The 17,496-nt window shown below is 57.6% G+C and overlaps 2 protein-coding genes across 2 annotated transcripts; both read left to right on the top strand.

Moving 5' to 3' along the window:
- The first annotated feature begins 410 nt into the window (after positions 1-410).
- Positions 411-11,360, top strand: CYP26C1 (cytochrome P450 family 26 subfamily C member 1). Its single transcript, XM_019939859.3, has 6 exons — positions 411-1,304; positions 1,827-2,051; positions 2,542-2,817; positions 4,191-4,349; positions 6,256-6,585; positions 8,511-11,360. The coding sequence occupies exons 1-6, from the start codon at positions 1,101-1,103 to the stop codon at positions 8,886-8,888; spliced, it is 1,572 nt and encodes a 523-aa protein (XP_019795418.1). The 5' UTR covers positions 411-1,100; the 3' UTR covers positions 8,889-11,360.
- Positions 11,361-13,521: 2,161 nt separating this feature from the next.
- On the top strand, positions 13,522-17,142 carry CYP26A1 (cytochrome P450 family 26 subfamily A member 1). Its single transcript, XM_004313198.4, has 7 exons — positions 13,522-13,845; positions 14,039-14,263; positions 14,515-14,805; positions 14,902-15,060; positions 15,547-15,681; positions 16,207-16,359; positions 16,629-17,142. Exons 1-7 carry the CDS (start codon positions 13,657-13,659, stop codon positions 16,968-16,970), a joined length of 1,494 nt encoding a protein of 497 aa, XP_004313246.1. The 5' UTR covers positions 13,522-13,656; the 3' UTR covers positions 16,971-17,142.
- The last annotated feature ends 354 nt before the right edge of the window (positions 17,143-17,496 follow it).

Genomic DNA, 17,496 nt, shown 5'->3' with positions numbered 1-17,496 from the left:
TGGTCCTCGAGTCCCGAAAGGCGCCGGGGGATATCTGCTCCTCGTGGGATTAGGGAGTCTCTGTGAAGCTTTGAGAAGCAGTGACACTATCATCTTTTGAAGGATTCTGGAAGTGGTAGATCAGAGACCTCGGAGGGGTGGGGATGTCGAGATTCTCAACCCCGGCCATCAGGGCTTGCGATGCCAAGGTAGGCATCGAAGACCGCGGTTTCCCTGAAACAGAAGCAGAGCAAAGGGGAGAACCCCCAGCCCTTTAGGCTTGGAGTGCCGGGAGGGGACGGGGCACCTGGAAGTTCGAGGGTGGGGATCCCAGAGAGAGCCCGCATTAGCTCCGTGCGCTTGGTCAGTCCACCCTCCGAGCTCCTGCTGGGAGCCGGGAGGTTCTTGGCGCGAAACTGCAGGCCCCGCCCGAGGATCTGCGCGGGGCACGGCCCCCGGCTTAGCCGTAGCGCCGCAGCGGCTGCCACTCCCCACTCCAACCCCTCGGAGAACGCGCCGCTGCCCACCGCCTCCAATCATTAGTCTGCGTGGAGCGCTTTAAATATGCAGAGGCGGGTCACGTCATGTGAATCGGTATCAATCCGTAGGGAGGGAGCCAATATCTATATAAATGTGGCCTGGGTGGGCCGAAAAGGGTTAAAAGGCTGGAGAAGAGAGAGGTGGGCGGGGGTCTACAGTCCGGGTGCGCGCAGCCCTGGTTGGCAACACCGGTGAGTTGCTCCTTTCTTTGCCCTCCTTCGCTGCTTCTATCGAAGGAGTGCTGACCAGGGGAGGTGGGAGATGGGAGGTTCGAGCGGTCCCCAGGCAGCCGGCGCCCGCGCAAGGGGGTTGCGTTTTGGCCCGGGAGCCGTCGGACTCCGGGAAAAGTCCTGAGCGCGCGGGTCTCGATGAAGGCACGTTCCCTAAGGGCGCGTGGTCACTGCTGCCCTCCGCTGCCCGTCTGCTTTTAGAGCGAAGTCCTTGTCCGAGGTTGTAAATCTCGGTTTTGGTCCCCAAGCCCCAGGCCCTTTCCGGACAGAACAGGTGAACACTGCGCGCTGCCGGCGCCGCAGTTCCTGCGCCTCCTGCGCTCGGAGTGGCCTGGTCCCGGCAGGCTCGCCATGCTCCCCTGGGGGCTGAGCTGCCTGTCGGTGCTGGGGGCGGCGGGCACCGCTCTCCTGTGCGCGGGCCTGCTGCTCAGCCTGGCCCAGCACCTCTGGACCCTCCGCTGGACGCTGAGCCGGGACCGAGCCTCTGCCCTGCCCCTGCCCAAAGGTTCCATGGGCTGGCCCTTCTTCGGGGAAACGCTGCATTGGTTAGTTCAGGTGAGCAGTTCGTCGTTTCCGCACCCCAATATGGCCCCTTCTTCCCTATCCCCCGCTGGTTCTCAATGTTCCCAGGGTTCGTAGCCAGCCTCTTCCTGTCGCCCAGGGCCCCAGGGAGCATACACGGCCCTGACCTTTGCCCAGCTGCTCCCTCGAAGGGACCGTATGTCACTGGCGTACTCTCCAACGCAACTTAAGTACCGACAAAACGCGGGGGTGCACAGAGGGGTTCCAGGACCCTATGTCCTGCCACCATAGAATCAGGAGTCAGGAGCAAGTCTCAGCAGTGAGCTCTTTGGCGCTTGTGTCCCCATTCTGAGTCTCAGTTTCCTCATCTCACCAATGGGAACAGGAGCATATACATTACCGTAGGGTAGTCACGAGGCCCATTTGAGACTGTTTTGTAAAGAGTAAGGCGCCAGCCTAGAGCAGGAGGTTTTTATCAAGCGGCAGTTGGGAGGCCTGGGCTAGATCCTCAGCTGAGGCCCAGCGGCCCCATCCCTCTTCGCTCCTGGCTCGCAGGGCTCGCGCTTCCACAGCTCCCGCCGGGAGCGCTACGGGACAGTGTTCAAGACGCACCTGCTGGGCAGGCCGGTGATCCGCGTGAGCGGCGCCGAGAACGTGCGCACAATCTTGCTGGGCGAGCACCGCCTTGTGCGCAGCCAGTGGCCGCAGAGCGCGCACATCCTACTGGGCTCGCACACACTGCTCGGCGCGGTTGGCGAGCCGCACCGGCAGCGGCGCAAGGTGAGCCTAAAACAGAAGGTGCCGTCGGGACGTCAGACCCGCGGTTTCAGAGAACCTACTGTGGGCCAGGCCGGGGCGAGGTGTTAGGGGTACACTGTGAACCTGGCCAGGGCCCCTGACTAACAAGTGGGTGCCATTGGGCCAGTCCCTTACCTTCTCCGGCTTTGGTTTATAAGGCCAGGACTGGGACTTAAAGGTCCTTTCACCTTCGATCTTATGCGATTCTGATACCAGAAGCGCTGGAAATTCAAACTTAGAGAGGGTTAGCGACGACTTCCTGGAGGAGGTGGCCCCTGTAGCCTGGATGGATGGGAGGGACTGTGTACATCAGAAAAGAACTAGAGGGAATGGCGAGAGCAAAACCCAACACATTTGGGTCCGGGTCTCTTAGAAGAGGAGACAGGCCGAAATTGGCCTTTTGGCTCCTATGGAGTCGTGGAGCAGAGGGAGCCGGACGGCTGCCAGGGCTGACCCCGCGCACTCCCCACAGATCCTGGCGCGAGTGTTTAACCGCGCGGCGCTGGAGCGCTACGTGCCTCGCCTGCAGGAGGCGCTGCGGCGTGAGGTGCGCTCCTGGTGCGCGACCCGCGGGCCGGTCGCTGTCTATGAGGCCGCCAAAGCGCTCACCTTTCGCATGGCTGCGCGCATCCTACTGGGGCTGCGGCTGGACGAGGCGCAGTGCTCGGAGCTGGCCCGGACCTTCGAGCAGTTCGTGGAGAACCTCTTCTCGCTGCCCCTAGATGTGCCCTTCAGTGGCCTGCGCAAGGTACTGCCGCCCCTCCCCAAACCTTCCCTTTGGGGCTCCCTCGGTGTGCCACAGGCGTCACCTCTGCTGGGAGTTGGAGGCTCTGCACAGTGTGGGGAGGCGGCGTGGTGTGGCGGTGGGCGTCGGGGCTGGCCTCTGTCCTGACTCGCTGTGTGACCCGCGGCGGGCCACCCACCCTCTCTGGGTCACGCCTGAGGAATGGGCTCCAGCCCCAGCAGCCGCCGGCTTCCCCGACGTTGGGTCTTGGTGGCGGGCGCCCAGCCAGTCGTCTCAGCCCCTCCCCAGAGCGGCGCCTCCTGCCCTGGCCTCCAGCGCCTCTTTGGAAGCCCCGTGGCTGCGGAATGGATGGGAGCACTAGGGCCGCAGACACGCCCCCCGCCCCCGCCCCCCTCCCACCCCCCGACCCAGCCCGGCGCCAGCTGGAGAGGGGTGGGTACCGGCTCCCCGCCTGCGGCCCCAGGCTCACTAGTTTCCGGATCAGAGAACCATGGCCTCTTCAAACTTCAGAGCGATGGGCTGGGCCCAGAGAGCAACCGAACTGGGGCTTCTTATTGTGCTGATGCCCTGGTTTTCAGTCACCTGAATAAAAATAATAGTTATGTATAAACGTATATGCTATACGCGCTGATTGCCTTGGGTACATTTTCTGATTTAATCCTCTCGGTCTGCAAAATATTATTATTCTCATTTTATTGATGAAGAAACTGAAGCTCAGAGACGTTAAATGACTTACCCAAGATCACACAGCTAGTAGGGAGGGGGGCAGGATTTGAACCCCATCTCCCCTGACTAAAAAGCACAAGTGCTCAAAATGCTTCCCCAGGCAGACGCTTTCGCTGTGCTTGCTCCCTGAACTCTGGAGGGCCACCCCAGCCCTCTTGCCTACCCCTTGCAGAGGCTAAATGTTTAGACTTCCAATAGTGTCCTTTAAGCCAGAGCTTTCCTGAGCGCATCAAGGTGTCCCTTCCTCTCTGCACTGGTGCCCACTGCCCCTGCCTGAGCCTTGTGCAGGGAAAGGACAATGGACTGACTCCCTGGCAGGGTTCTGTGCCAGACACGGACACTTGACAGCTGTGTGACTCTGGATAATGGCTTGACTTCTCTGAGCCTCAGCATCCTCCCATCAGGAGGACAGTAACTGTTTGCCTTGCCCCAAAGGGGGCTTGTGATCAAGAGAGAATGGTGTGTGGGGACAAATTCCTAAGCATTTATTGAGCCCCTTCTATGTGCCAGGCATGGAGCTAAGCTGGGAAACTTTTAACACCAGGATCTCAGCAGAGCCAGACCAGCACTGGGAAGATTTTGAGGGTAGGTGTCCAGGGCTGGTCCCCTCAGCCTTCCTGCCCCACCTCCCTTCTCTCCCTGCACATCAGGGCATCCGGGCACGGGACCAGCTGCATCGGCACCTGGAGGAGGCCATTGCAGAGAAGCTTCATGAAGACAAGGCTGCTGCGGAGCCAGGCGATGCCCTCGACGGGATCATACACAGCACTAGGGAGCTGGGCCACGAGCTCTCAGTGCAGGAGCTGAAGGTGGGTGGCGGGAGATTTCTCCTCCCCTCCTTTGCATTTCTAGCAGGTCTCTACACACATGCTGCCTCCCTGGAGCAATGGAGCTGCATCCTGTTTGGGCCCACTTTGAGCCACAGGCACTCCTCAGGGCGAGGGGAAAGCGGAGACCTGGGTTCCGCTTATGGCTCAGCTGCACCCACTATCTCTGTGGCCTTGGGCCAGTCACCATCCCTTTCAGAGGAGAGTCCATGGCACGAATCCTAGGCCCTCCCTTACCGGTTCTGGCAGCAAACAGCTCTCCCCCTCCCCCACTTCTCTGTCACTCCATGCCTTTGCCTCTGCTGTCCCCCTGCCTATGAAGCTCTCTTCACCCCTTTTCTCTACAAACCTTAAGGGTTCAGGGCTAAATTCCACAGTCTCCTTGAAGCTCCCCTCTTCCTCCCCAAATCTACACTTCCATGAGCCACCTTGGCACCTGGCACCTCTACCTGTCTGTTGCCACTGCAGAATCTCCTGGAGAATTAGAGCCCCTCCCCATGTATGCATAGTGCACATACAGTGGAGGTAAGGAGGGAAGCTTTGGAGTGGTCCCTGGACCCACCTGCTCGAGAACCCAAAAAGGAATGGAGAGGTTGGGGGGCAGGGAAGTTAGAAATGGGAACACCTCAAGCCTTCCATAAGCAACTCCCATCCTTTCTCGGGGCCTCAATTTCCCACTTTCCACTAGCCAGCCACTGAAGGGTGGGGCTCACTCAGCCTGAGTTTCTTCTCCGAGAACGGGACTAATAATCTCTTTCCTGACTCCTGGGTGGTTGTGAAGTCTGGAAGAGTCAAAGGAGTTAGAAACAGATGAGCAGGGGGCTCTTGAGTCATGGGGGAGCCAGTGGATAGGAGCAGTTCTGGGCTGGGAAGGGGAGTAATATGGAAAGAAGTGGATGGTCCCTCAGCCTTGGCAGGGCTGGGGAGCTGGTGACAACACCCTCCAGGTTCTCAGGAAGGGACCCACTGGCCAGAAATCTTCAGTTCTGGCTGGCCAGGGAGGACCTTGGAGCCCCAAGGTCTCTGTCCCAGCTCCCCATCTTGTGCAGGGCAGGCAGTTAGCCTTGGATCAGGTCATTCATTCCACACATATTATTATCTACCTATTCAGTGCCAGGCTCCATGCTGGGCCTGGGGATACAGCAGTGAGCAAACTATAGCCCTTGCCCTCGAGGTGCGAGACGGGAGGGGTACATATTCATCCTATAATAACATCAATCAGTGTGTAAACACAAACTGGGTGCTGCAAGGAAGGAAGACAGCACACGGGGAGTTGGGAGGGCAGAGGCAGGCAGTGCACACCAGGAAGAGGTTTAGTCACTGGGACCGCCGCTAAGCAGGAGGAGCCCGATGCTTGCGTTGGTGGGAGGCTGGCGCTGCTGCTGCTGCGGGTGCCTTGGTCAGTTCCACTGCCGTTACTGTCAGGGCGCCCAGCTGGGGTTGTCGGCAGCGCTGTGGGCAGCACTGCATGGTTAAGAGCGCTGGACTCCCAGCTCGGCTACTGGGACTGGTGACGGCAGGGACCTCGAGCACCTCTCAGAGCCTCAGTAAAACGGGCATTGTGCCGCACAGGATCGGGGTGAGTATCGAATGAGTTAATACACGTAAAGCGCTAAGAACAGTACACAAAGTGCCTGGCATTATCTTTGGGAACCTCCCACGGCAAGTGGATAGATCCTCCTCTTGCTCGTTGCTATGTGTGACTTCCCCAAGTGTCGGACTTGGGATTCAATCGACTCCAGGACCTGCACAGCTAGCCGCGCCACGGGAGCACCCGGCGCTCTGGCCTGTGCGCAACGGCAAATATGGGGCCCCTGCGCCTCAGTTAGGGGGCCACGAGGCCAAGAACCGGCTAATGGAGACTCAGCGCTCCCGGGCTGTCTTGCAGGAGTCAGCTGTGGAGCTCCTCTTCGCCGCCTTCTTCACCACGGCCAGTGCCAGCACGTCCCTCGTCCTGCTACTCCTGCAGCACCCGGCGGCCATCGCCAAGATCCGGCAGGAGCTGGCGGCGCAGGGGCTGGGGCGCGCGTGCGGCTGCGTGCCGGCGGCCTCAGGGGGCGGCGCTGGGCCCCCGGCCAACTGCGGCTGCGAGCCCGACCTCAGCCTGGCGGCGCTCGGCCGCCTGCGCTACGTCGGCTGCGTGGTCAAGGAGGTGCTGCGCCTCCTGCCGCCCGTGTCCGGGGGCTACCGGACAGCCCTGCGCACCTTCGAGCTCGACGTAAGTGCGCCGCGCCGCCCGCCCCGCCCCTGCCGCCGGCCGCGGGAAGGTGGGGTAGGGGTTAGGACCGAGCTGTCTGCTCTTCCCCTCTCCGGCCCTCCGCTTTCCCTCCTGGAAAATGGGCTGAATCCTCTTCCATTTCCCGGGAACCACGGTTGAGGCAGCAAAGCAAGGTTAGGGACCCCGTACACTTCAGCTTTTGGCAGTGGTCCGGGTGAATCAGTTAGAGGCGAGTTTTAGAATAAAAACATCCTTTTCTCCGCCCAGCACCCGCTTTTCAGCCAGTGAGGCTGGGTGGGGCACAAAGACCCCCACTATGTCCCGTACCCCATTTATCTGGCTCCCTCACAAGAAAAAGGGATTAATCATTGTTACCAGTCCTGGCCTCCGGCTGAGACCGGATTCCAGGGAAGCGGGCTAATTAAAGTATGGGGTATGATCAGGTTGGCATGAGCTGGACAACGAAAGTTAAGGTCTAGGACTGGCTCCATCTCTTTATGACCCTGGGCAGTTTCCTTCTCACTCTGGACCTCAGTTTACTCTCTGGAAGGAAGCTGCCTTGGTCCCTTCCATCTTTGACTCCAGGTGGGGCCCGGCTGTGCTTCGCAGTGGCAGCATCGGGGGAGGGGAGCCCTAGCGCCACTAAACTGAAGGTGTTTGCCTGAATGGCTGCCCCTGCATCCCCCCCTACCACCAGCCCAGTCTCTGGGCGGCTCCAGGCAGAGTGGGCACCTCCTTCCCTGACTCTTACTTTAAGCTAAACAGCAGATGTCCCTAGTGCATTGCATACCAGGATTTGAGGACCCCTAAGGGAATGGGATTGTGCCCCTGAGTTGCTGTCATGGAAAGAAAGGGGGTCAGAGCCAGCAACTTCATCACAGACTGGTGTGAAGAAGAGACTGATCTCTAGCTGAATGAAACCAAAACATTTTGGGAGCTGGCATTTGAACTGGAACAGTGACGGGTTAGGATGGGGACAGCACATCACTGGGAGGGGATGGCCCAGACAAAGGTAGGTGGATTAGTGAGGGGTTTAGAAGTGTCGTGGATGCTGAATCTTGGAATTCAGACGTCATGCAGGCGCTGGGGTGCAAGACCTTAGAGAAACCGCAGGAGAAGGGCACTAGACCACCAGGGTGAATAGAGGCAGGGGTCTTAGCCATCCTCCAGGTTCCAGATGGGAAAACAGGCCTAGAGAGGAGAGGGAGAGCGCCTTGGTGATTCCAAGATCTGTTTGCCTGTGACAGCCTCCTGAAGCTGTTCAGGCAAGGGAAGCAGGATGCTCGGGGCTGGAAGACATCTCAAAAGTGGATTAGCTGAAAAAGTTGGAGGTGCGCAAAGGGAACATGAAAGCTGCCTTCCAACAATTTAATTGTCATGTGCACCTTTTTAGAGTGTGGCTGCCTGATCTGAACATTACTGTTCAGCTGATGGGTGGCGAGGACAGAGAGGCAGTTTTCAGTTGAGTCCCAAGAAGAGCTGTAAAGTTGAGATGACCATAAAGGAGCTGTCGCTGGCATTGTTCTGACCCAGGCAACTGGTGGGCGCAGGACTAGAATTTACGTCTCCCGATCTAACGTGAGAGCAAAAAAGACAAAAACAAAACAGTGAAACAAATAATAGAGCACATTTACTGACCACTAGTATATATGGCCAGACCCGTTATTTGAATCCGCACAAGATGGGCATTTTGTTCTCACTTTATCAGTTAAGAAACTGAGGCTCAGAGATTGAGCATTTAGCCCATCGTCACACAGCTCACCAGGGAAGGAGCTGATATGGGTATGCAGAGCGGTAGCTTCCGGGTTAGACGCGCCTCCCTGCTTGTTTTCGGAAGCTTGTTTGATATACCCCAGGTGGAGGATCGGTTCGGGCTGGGTTTCCGGGTACCTCGTGGTCAGGCGGGTCTCCTCACCTCCCCGCAGGGCTACCAAATCCCCAAGGGCTGGAACGTGATGTACAGCATCCGGGACACGCACGAGACGGCCGCGGTGTACCGCAGCCCACCTGAGGGCTTCGACCCAGAGCGCTTCGGCACTGAGGGCGAGGATGCTCGGGGCGCCGCCGGCCGCTTCCATTATATCCCGTTCGGCGGCGGTGCGCGCAGCTGTCTCGGCCAGGAGCTGGCGCAGACCGTGCTCCAGCTGCTCGCGGTGGAGCTGGTGCGCACGGCGCGCTGGGAGCTGGCCACGCCTGCCTTCCCCGCCATGCAGACCGTGCCCATCGTGCACCCGGTGGACGGTCTTCGGCTCTTTTTCCACCCGCTTGCGCCTTCGGCTGCGCAGGATGGGCGACGCCTCTGACCCGCTGCGCCGCGGAACCTGACTTGGCCAGTGGCAGCGGAGCACTTGCGGAGCCGCCCATCTGCCTTTCCCCAGTACCGGGTCGGGCGCACTCTCTAGTTCACCAAACGGTTACTGAATGCGGCTCTGTGCCGGACTCTGCGGGAGGAGACGCGCGAGCCACCGCCACCGCACTGGAGAAGTGCCCTGGCCAGTGGGAAGGTGCCTCCTGCCCTCCGCACGCACCCTGAGGAAGGAAAGGTGGTGGGCCAAGTCTTTAAAGCCCTTCCCAGGATTTCGAAGCAGGGATGGAGGGAACATCTCCACTGGAAGCCAAGCCCGGGAGGAGGCATGGATTGCAGGGCCGTGGGGAGGCTTGCTAGGGGAGGATTGGGCCGTAGAACAATGCGGGACCTGCAACGGTCGCGAGGAAGAGGGGACGCCGGGAGCGCATCTCTGGCCTGGCTTTGGACCATAGGAAGACACCGAGAAGGCGCCCAACGGAAGGCCTTCAGGCAGCTGGCCTCCGCCAGGTGCGCCCTAGCCACTCTGCAGGTCTCGGCAGAAACCCAGAACGGTGGGCGCTTCCAGGGCTCTAAACAGGCTCAACACTGCCGGATTCTGCTGGCGATTTCTTAAAAGAAAATTCCTAGTTCAAGAACACGTTTAATCTTTCCATTTATACAAGGGAGACTAGGCAAACGAGAGGACTCTTTAAGGCTGGATTATTTTCATGGGAGATTGAGACATAAAGACGTTCGAGGTATTTGTACCCAAAACAGAAGGACCAAGAAATAGTTTCCTGGCAATAGTTGGGTGAGGGGGGCTACAGCTTGGCTGGGCAGCTGCTCCCTGGTGGGAAAGTGGGATGAGGGGGGAGGGAGACTCAGGAAAGACCCCCTCCCCTTCCCCCAGAAGGACCTACCCTGCATATATCCAGAGAGAGACGAGGAACTGGAGCAGCCTGGGGTCCAGGCTGCTGGAACTTCTCTCTTGAGCATAGCTCCAGGGAGCTGGGCTGTGAATTATCTCCAGGGTAGTTGGCTGCAGGGACATCCTGGTTTACCGCTTCAACCACCTTTATTACAGGGGAGAAACTGAGGCGAGAGACTGGACCACTCAGCCAGTGCTCTCCTCCACCCCCATCACTTACTCCCTGCTCCAGCTCCCAGGCCTGTGGCTGCTGCGAAGCTCTTGGCCTTTTACCCTTTCAACGCGATCCCTAGATTGGCCTAAGGACTCTCTGGACCTTTCCAACACAGAAGTTCCCAACAGTGTTTAAATCTAAACCAAGAGCCTCCGGCGTCATTATTCCTAACAGCTCACTGTAACCTGCCACCCACCTTCGGACAGGCTGGGGGCAGTTGGACATGATGGGTGAGTCAGGAAAGTTGCCGCCAAGGCCTGAGCTGACCCCTTAATGAACCAGAAGAAAGCTGGTGCCCTCCTGACCTTACGCTTAAGGTGGATCCTGGGGCCAGAAGGAAAGGGGGAAGCAGCAGACACAGGCAGCGTTGGTAGCTCAGTGCAGCGGGCCCTTCCGAGCTCGGCTGACACCGCCATAACCCCCTCCAGGGCAATTCATCACCCACTGCTGACCACAGGCCCTGGCGCCAGGCCATGGGATCTGCAGGCAGGTGACAGAGCCACGGAGCCGGCAAGAAGTGGCGGATCTGGGGGCCTGCCCTCAGGGCGCTCCTGAGACTGCAGAGACAACATCTCGGCCTGAGAAACTCCACTAGGCTGAGGTGGTGGGAGGACCACGGCTTGGGGCTGAATCTGACTTGGGGAGAGAGACTGGGGGAGGGGGCTCTCAGAAGCCCAGACTTAGCTGGTTCCGAGAGACCTGGTTTACCTGCTGGTGGTCTGCACCAACTATAAGCCCCTGTAGGGGCAGCTCCAATTTTGCTCTAATTTCCCATTGATACTTCATTCTCAGTAATTTCCAAGAAAATCTGAGCTCTTGCTTTAGTAGCTCTTGATTCTCTGAGGAAGGAGCAGATGTGGTTCTTGCCCTCCTGGACTTGGTGTGCTCACCAAGGAGGTAGACAGTAAATAAACTCACAGACAACAGCAAGAACATGTCTGATGATGATAGTGCTGTGGAGAAAATAAAACAGGCCTGCAATGCACAGTGCCGGGCAGGCTGGGGCCTGGGAAGACTTCCCTGGGGTGACATTCGACTTTGGAAGGAACCAGCAAGCGGTGAGCTGGGAAAGAGGCACCCCAAGCAGAGGGAACAGCAGGTATAGAACCCTGGGATGGGGATGAATGCTCAAGACAAGGGAAGAAGGGGTTGGAAGAAAGGTGGAAGGCGGTGCTTCAGCTGCCTGGGCTCCCCTGACCCCAGTCAGGAACTCGCTCCCCACCCCCCAACCCTTAGCAACAGGCTGTTTTGCAGACATCTTGGAAACATTTGATTTTCCAGTGAACCCTCTCCCCACCTACTGCCACCCACGAAAGTTCGGCAAGGGATCTAGATCAAAGTTCTTATTGGGCTGGTAATTTATGGGCCCCTTCCCCTCTTCAAGATGTTCTTTAATGATCCTCACTATCCCATTTAATCCTTTCCTGCCGATCGCCCCCTCGGGTCTCGATGGGCAGGTAGATTAAAACATTTTTCCCCCTTGTGGCGATTTCCAGCGCGCAGGCCCCGCTCATCTTGTGACCCGGCGCGCGCTGAACTTGGCGAGATGGCCCTGCAGAGTTCACTCGGATGTCACGGTCCGGCCTGCAGGGGTCACAGGCGGGTCAGGCCGGAGGATTGGGACTGGGCCCCAGGTCACGCCCCCCGCGCGCCAGCTTTGCTCACCGGCCGGAGGCACTGTCCAGAAAGGGGCGGGCCCGGGATTTCTGAGAATTACCTCCAGCGCGTCTCGACCCGGTTCCAGCCGGTGCCCCCGAAGTCGTCTGTCACTGTTTACAGTTGTGAAATCGTTAGAAGAAATAACAGTGGGAGAGACCCTTCCCTAGAGCCTCTGAAACGCCAAGTAGGTTTACGGAGAAACGCCGACTCTCCGAAACACATCCTGGGGCGACCCAGGCTAGGAGCGTTTCGGCGAGTGTGCGATCCCTGCGACTCCGCAGACACTTCCCGACCCGCCGGGTTTGGGGACCACCGCGGGAGGGCCGCGTATTTAACAGCTGTCAGGATCAAAGTATATTCCATCCCCAAGGGACACTTTCCAATGAGTGAGGCATGCTCCTGGGAGAGCCGGCTCTTCAGTTTTAAACAAACATATCATTGCTTCGTTTTAGGCGCGACTGGAGGGTTCATCACTCAAATCAAAGGGGGCGTGTGGCCCTGACTGGTCCGAGGCAGCTTGGACCCAGTCCCACTGGCTCGACCAGGCAGGAAGCAGGGAGCGCACGTGCGCTTCCCGCAGTGTCCGAGCTCCAGGCATTGGCTGCAGGAGCAGCCGATGGTATAGCTGGGCGAAGGCCAGAAGACTCACTTCCCTGTACGGATTCCCTCAACACTCTTATCAGCGGCCGGCAGAGGCCTGAGTTTAGGGCCCAATCCCCCTCTCGCCTGGGTGGCTTTCTGCCCGGTGGGAGCTGGGAGAGCAGAGGATGGCTCCAGTGCCCAGAGCCCAGGTCACCTTGGTAACGTAGCCTAGCGTGCCTGGAGCTGGGAAGAGTATTTGCAACCAGGAGCCCCTTTTGGAAACTCACAGCTTCCCCGTGGTGTAGACAGGCCGGGAATGATCACCTCCATATTAAGGAGGAGGAAACAGGCGCAAGGATGTGCGGTAACTTGCCCAAGGTCACTCAAGTAGAGATGGAGCTGGGACTCACAGCCCAGACTCCGGGCTTTCCATCCATCCTCCATCTCGGTGTCCTTATCCTGCCAGGGCTAAAGACCCTCTTCCCCTCTGCCTAGCTGGAGCTGCTAACCCCAGGGCCCTCGGAATCCGGCCGGCTGTGGCAGGATCGCAGAGCTCCGGTTGCCGCCGAGCCGCGGATGAATTGTCACCGCGGTCCCCCACTGGGGAGTCAGAGTTAGGGCTTAGACTTGTGCAGGGCTGCACCTGGAGTCCTGAGGATCTGGGGCCTCTCTGTACCTTAAGTGGGACTTTCCAAGACTTCATGAGTGTGGACCTCCTTGAGGGGTTTGGAGAGCTGGCAATCTATGGTCAGCCGGTCACGACTCCCCGCGACTCTCGTTTGGGTCCTGGCCCTGGGCTCTTCTGCGGGATCTTTGGAAGAATCGGGAGGCCTGCGTTTTGCTCTGCGTTCTGCACCTCAGTTTCCCCACCTGTGGGACAAGGAAGCTGGACGATCTCTGAACGCACTTCCCTTTGCTCCCCCAGCAGGTGGAAGGGGGCCCACACGGCGCCTGTAAACGGAAAGCCAGTGCAGGCAGCTCTGGTCTGGGACCGCCCGTCGGACCCGGCGGGAGGGATTCCAAAGAGACCGCCAGGAAGCCCAGGGTTTGGAGTTCCCGCTCCCCAGAGCCCGGGTCGGCCCCTGCCAGCGTCCCAGAGCCCCGCACAACTTGTATGGGCGAAGCAGGCTGCTCCTAGCCCTGCACCCCAGGAGGCGCGCTCCGAGGGAAACCGCCACCGCGCCGCCTCTGCCTCTGCGCGGAACAAACGGTTAAAGATTTTGGGCAGCGCCTCGAGGGGGGAGGAGCCAGGGGCCCAATCCGCAATTAAAGATGAACTTTGGGTGAACTAATTTGTCTAAGGTAACGTGGGCAGCAACCTGGGCCGCCTATAAAGCGGGCGCGCGGCAGGTTCGGAGCTCTGGCGACGGCGGCAGGTGGCGCGGGAGGTCGCGGCGCGCCATGGGGCTCCCAGCATTGCTGGCCAGTGCTCTCTGCACCTTCGTGCTACCGCTGCTGCTCTTCCTGGCAGCGATCAAGCTCTGGGACCTGTACTGCGTGAGCAGCCGGGACCGCAGCTGTGCCCTCCCGTTGCCCCCCGGAACTATGGGCTTCCCCTTCTTTGGGGAAACTTTGCAGATGGTGCTTCAGGTAAGGGAGATAGGGGAGGGACAGGGCGGTTTCCCGGAGCCCCGGAGCCCGACTCGGCTCCAGGCTTCCACTGAAACCGGGGTAGGCGCCCCCGGGAGGGAGGTGACTGAGGCTAGGATCAGTACTAGCCGGAGGCTCGGCGCTCCCTGGCGCCCTCTCACTCCCGCCTTTCTCCTCCGCTTTCCTCTCGCAGCGAAGGAAGTTCCTGCAGATGAAGCGCAGGAAATACGGCTTCATCTACAAGACACATCTGTTCGGTCGGCCCACGGTGCGGGTGATGGGAGCGGACAACGTGCGGCGCATCTTGCTCGGGGAGCACCGGCTGGTGTCAGTCCAGTGGCCCGCGTCTGTGCGCACCATCCTGGGCTCCGGCTGCCTCTCCAACCTGCACGACTCCTTGCACAAGCAGCGCAAGAAGGTGAGGGCGGGGTGGCGGCGCCTGGGCAGGAAGGGGGACCCGATTCGCGTGAGGGTTTCAGGCAAATAGGTGCTGGGCGAGCGCCAGCTGCATAAGGCGTCGGCTAGGGACCCTCTCAAACCCAGTGTAGCTTTCCCAGCCGGGAAGTGCCTTGGGTCTGGTGGGGTTGTGGGTTTCCGGAAGGGGGGCCCCGGAAGGCGAGAGGGGCGGGTGGGGCCCGGTTTTAACACTCTTCCCTCCTCGGATCTCAGGTGATTATGCGGGCCTTCAGCCGCGAGGCGCTCCAGTGCTACGTGCCAGTGATCGCCGAGGAAGTGGGCAGTTGCCTGGAGCAGTGGCTGAGCTGCGGCGAGAGCGGCCTCCTAGTCTACCCCCAGGTGAAGCGCCTTATGTTCCGCATCGCTATGCGCATCCTGATGGGCTGCGAGTCCCGGCTGGCGAGCGGCGGGGAAGCAGAGCAGCAGCTGGTAGAGGCCTTCGAGGAAATGACCCGCAATCTCTTCTCGTTGCCCATAGACGTGCCCTTCAGCGGGCTGTACCGGGTAAGGGCGGCATGTAGGGTGCGGAGCTAGGGGCTAGGGGCTCCGGGAGCGCGGGGTCCGGGCTTCTGCTCACCGCCGTGCGCTCTCTGCGCTCAGGGACTGAAGGCGCGGAACCTCATCCACGCGCGCATCGAGGAGAATATTCGCGCCAAGATCTGCGGGCTGCGGGCGGCCGAGGCGGAGGGGGGCTACAAAGATGCGCTGCAGCTGTTGATCGAGCACTCGTGGGAGAGGGGAGAGAGGCTGGACATGCAGGTGAGTGGTAGCTTCAGGAGAGGCACGGCGGAGTTTAATCCGCTAGCTTTCCAATTGCAGTTCCTGGGGTCCCCAAAGTGCCCGCCTGGGGCCCAGGTTCCGAGAGTGGGAAGCCCGCCCAGACCCCAGGGATGGGACACAGAAGTTGAGACACCTGGTCCTCGGAGCTGTGGGGAGAGGCTTCGTTCCCTATCCCTTCCAGGTCTTAAAGGGAAAGTTGGAATTTGCAAGATGTAAATAAAGAATGTTGGGCGATTATAATACAACCAAGGCTTTAATTTAAGAGTTCCTGGGAGAGTGGGATCTTACTGGCCTTCCTGCTCTAGCTGAACTAAAGGGTCTTAGCATTTTGTTTAAATGGATTTTCTGTCAGCACACTTTCAGCCCTTCTCATCTTCCCTCCAGAACCCCCAGTTCTATCCTGAGTATTCGCTCTGTAAAATTGCATGCAGACTTGTCCAAACGTTCGTCTTAATCCACTCTTAGGCACTAAAGCAGTCTTCAACTGAGCTTCTCTTTGGAGGACACGAAACCACAGCCAGTGCAGCTACATCTCTGATCACTTACCTGGGGCTCTACCCACATGTCCTGCAGAAACTCCGAGAGGAGCTGAAAAGTAAGGTAAGGGAACTGGGGGGTGGGGGGATTACCTTAAGAAACTCAGCTACTCTCTAGCCAGTTTCCCAAAAGGTAAGTGTGCTTTCCCGATAAAAAAGAAGGAATCTTGAGCTGTGATCCCACTCGGGCAGGGTTCAGCCTTGTACTTCTACCTCTTCTCCCCGTTTTGCAGAACCTTGGAGATTTTCAGATAGGTTCCACTTTCTTGGATTTGTGTGTTCAAGGGCATGAATGGGGAACTCCTGGGGGACTGTGGTGGCAGCCAGCAGTGGTGGTGGTGATTGGGGGAGGGGAGAAACTTGGTGGTTCTAACTGGTGAGCAGCATTCTCTTGGAACTGTAAACAGATAGTGGACTTGGGCCCAGGGGTGGAGGCAAATGGCAGCTAGCTGCTCCCTGTTTCCCCCTCACACTCTCCCATCATGAGGCCCTTTGGGTCCAGCCGCTACTTAAGCCCTGTTTACGTCTGCTGGGCTGATTTTATTGGAGCACAGAATAAGCGTTCACCTCTGTGTGACTGTTTTGATAGGGTTTACTTTGCAAGGGCAACCAAGACAACAAGTTGGACATGGAAATTTTGGAACAGCTTAAATACACTGGGTGTGTTATTAAAGAGACCCTTCGACTGAATCCCCCAGTTCCAGGAGGATTTCGGGTCGCTCTTAAGACTTTTGAATTAAATGTAAGTTAAAAGTTCTCTCCCTCCCACGCTTACCTTTTGTGTTGTAGTTTTAAATCTCCCTTTGTTTCTCTGTCCTTCGACTTAAATTTCTTAGGCTTTTGATAACATTGTCCTGCCTCTGAATGTCTGTCTCTCTGTTTCTCTCTCCACCTCCCCCTCCTCCTTTCTTTCAGCTCATAACTCCTCCAAGGATATCAGTGATAGATTTTTTTCCTGTTGAAGGTTGAATTCCAGTTTGTCAGTCCTTTGGACTTCATAATCTTTTGCAGGGATACCAGATTCCCAAGGGCTGGAATGTTATCTACAGTATCTGTGATACTCACGATGTCGCCGATATCTTCACCAACAAGGAGGAATTCAATCCTGACCGCTTTCTGCTGCCTCACCCGGAGGATGCATCCAGGTTCAGCTTCATTCCATTTGGAGGAGGCCTTAGGAGCTGCGTAGGGAAAGAGTTTGCAAAAATTCTTCTCAAAATATTTACAGTGGAGCTGGCCAGGCGTTGTGACTGGCAGCTTCTAAATGGACCTCCTACAATGAAAACGAGTCCCACCGTGTGTCCTGTGGACGATCTCCCGGCAAGGTTCACCCGCTTCCAGGGGGAAATCTGATGGGCGGGAATGCCCAGACCTCAGACTTATTGGAAGAGTACATATGCGTTTTTACCTAGTGTCATGTTGATTTTATTATATTTAATTTCTAAATGTATATTATAATATTTATGTGTCTCTTCTACAGTACCACAGTCTTTAAATATTAAAATAATGAACTGGATAGTTTACAAATAAAGTAAAATCTGAAGGTGCTTGTGTTGCGTTTAATATTCCTGTGGGGGGAAACTCACCGGTTTTAGATTTGTATATTTAATCAGATTTCTAAATGTCTACATTCATGGCTTTACTTGTCATCTGTACATATCTATTTTCTGGGAGGAAGACACTTTAGCTGTTTTTTTCTCTTAACAGTTATTAGAAAGCATGGATTATATGTGTGTGAGTTAGTCTAAAGGTAATTTTGTTAAGTTTTCGATGATAATTTAGATTCTCTATTTGGAAAATCTATCAAAGTTAATTAAAAATTGGGGGAGGGGTTTGCTTTACTTTAGGGAAAGCTGAATTTGAAAAGAGAACACTTTGA

Source organism: Tursiops truncatus, chromosome 16 (genome assembly GCF_011762595.2).
Source record: "Tursiops truncatus isolate mTurTru1 chromosome 16, mTurTru1.mat.Y, whole genome shotgun sequence".
NCBI lineage: Eukaryota > Metazoa > Chordata > Mammalia > Artiodactyla > Delphinidae > Tursiops > Tursiops truncatus.
This window is presented reverse-complemented; position numbering and strand designations above follow the sequence as displayed.